Below are 2,268 nucleotides of genomic sequence, written 5' to 3'. Positions count from 1 at the left end.
GGGACGGATCGATTAATTTTTGCGTTTTAATTGCTTATCACTGCAAATGTGGACGTACTTTTAGATTATTAACTATATAAATAAATATTTGGATTTGCTTGTTGCATCAAGCATTTTCACTGATACCACGACCTTGCCATTTTTTTATTGAATGTCTGACATCTGTAAAATATATTTGAAGCCTATTATCCTTTGTTCTCCCGTAATTTCTCCATTTAACCGTAAGCTCATGAAAAAACCCACTTCAAAGCAGTATACATTTTCTTGCAGTTAGTATGTCAAGGTTAAGGTTATAAAAAACATAAATTTTGACTATTGTTGATCTTTTTTCTCATTTTCTTCACCTTGCTAAACGTTACAAACTATTATTTTCGTAACGTGTTGTTGGAAACGAAAAGTATCTCTCAATGTAATGATTGCGGAGAGCTAACCAAAAATAAACAGCAAACGAATAATAACAACATGAATTGCCCCAACCAATGCATGTAAAATTTTGAAGGCATTTATTTATTTTATTTATATAGTTATTTAGTTGATTCAATCATAACACAGCAAAGATAAACTTTATATTTATTAGTGGTAGTCACAATAGGCTTCAATTGTCATGGTAAAATGAACAACTATATTTTAAGTTTCAAAAGAAAAACAAATCAAGTTAACATTATTTATGAACTGCTTATTATTAAAATCAAAATTATCTTTCTCAGTACGAATATATCTCTGGAGTTCACGTCTAAGTAGGGAATGCTATATTTTGGGGAAGAGAATTCCAAAGTCGAGTCGTATGCTCCAAGAACTGTCTCTCCTAAGTTTGTGTTTTGTATCTAGCAGCGAGAAGTTACGAGTTTTTCACTGACTTCGTGGCAGTTATTCTGAGGGCGAGGTACTGGTATATTCAAGTAGTATTAGGTGCGCAACTAAATTCTAATTGTCAATACATGCCGCCAGCAGTGTGTGCTAGTCGGTTCTAACATAACCTAAACGTCATAAACCAAGCTTAGACATATGGTAAACAAACTGCTTCTCCACATTAGTGATTTTGTTTTGGTATCCTACACTTTTGGTTTTGTGAAAATATCTGATCTTGTGCCGAATAATCGTCATTTGCGAGAGTTGTTGATTTTTCTCTTTCATTCGAAAAAAACGGCGGCTGAAGCGCATCGCTTCAAAGATGGTAATTTTAAAGTTGACGACCGTCCGCGTGAAGGAATGCCAAAAACCTTCGAAGATTCTGAATTGGAGGCTTTGCTCAATGAGGATCCGTGTCAAACTCATAAGGAGCTTGCTTCAGTATTAGAAGTTACACGCCAAAGGCCGTGCAGATTTTGCAACACCTGCTGGATGTGCCGCATCGAACCCAAAGTTCGCCAACAAGGTAGAGGAGCAAATGGCCTTAAAGAGGCAGCGATCTACAGAAAGCGAAGGGAAGACAACCAACACAAAAATAAGGTGCAAAGGCGACGCTGTAAAGCTTATCACGAAGCACTTAACCAGAGACGGTGAAAACCCATCCACATCTAAAGCAGTGGCGGCAGTCAGTGAGGTAGCCAAGAAGCACTTGACCGTGGCACTTATTGATCGCAGTAACCCGTTGGGACGTATAATGCAGGAGCAATGGAAAGTAGTTGAGATGAGACTACTGAAAGCTCTGTTCACAAAAATTGACGCTGATCCGAGCAGAAGAATGCCTACATTTGATGGAGCGGGTTGGTTCAGCGGCGTCAAGATAATAAAATGTAAAGACGATCCCACTGTCATGTGGCTTAAGCAAGCGGTGAAAAAACTTCAAGGCCTATGGGAAGGGGCATCTCTTGAAATCGTGGATCGGAGTTGCATACCAACCATACCGAAAGCTAAGGTGCAGATACCGCGCACGGTCAATCCAGAGTATGGCTTAAAACTCCTGCAACGACAAAATACGGATGTTCCTACCGATGATTGGAAGGTGTTGAAGGTGGCTTAATCAGCAAGTGCGGATGGAGGCCATACATCATTCAAATTGATAAAACAGCGGAGGACATCTTATATTCAAGGTTTGGGAAAATTGCGTGGGGTATTGGAGCGTGTACCCTTGCCTCCAAAAACGTAGCCCAACAGACATTAATCAAAACACGATGAAAACTGGGGAGGTGGAGAAGGATCTCGGAATAGGAGACATTCTCGAAACCGCCCTAAATCTACAAGAAGTGAAGGAGGGTGAGCTGGAGCGGGCATCCAACCACGTGAACGAACCAAAGCCTGATGCTTAAGGTCCTTCAAATAAATCTT

General features: G+C 39.9%; 1 protein-coding gene across 1 annotated transcript; it reads left to right on the top strand.

The window, feature by feature from the left end:
• Positions 1-1,387: 1,387 nt before the first annotated feature.
• Positions 1,388-1,963, top strand: LOC128870214 (uncharacterized). The gene has a single exon (XM_054112810.1). It carries the CDS (start codon positions 1,388-1,390, stop codon positions 1,961-1,963), a length of 576 nt encoding a protein of 191 aa, XP_053968785.1.
• The last annotated feature ends 305 nt before the right edge of the window (positions 1,964-2,268 follow it).

The sequence above is a fragment of the Anastrepha ludens genome, chromosome X (genome assembly GCF_028408465.1).
Source record: "Anastrepha ludens isolate Willacy chromosome X, idAnaLude1.1, whole genome shotgun sequence".
Lineage (NCBI taxonomy): Eukaryota > Metazoa > Arthropoda > Insecta > Diptera > Tephritidae > Anastrepha > Anastrepha ludens.
The sequence above is the reverse complement of the archived record's forward strand: the minus strand, read 5'-3'. Positions and strand labels throughout refer to the sequence as shown.

Excerpts from the sequence above, each read along its gene's own strand:
- LOC128870214 (XM_054112810.1), top strand. The coding sequence starts at position 1,388 with ATGGCCTTAAAGAGGCAGCGATCTACAGAAAGCGAAGGGAAGACAACC.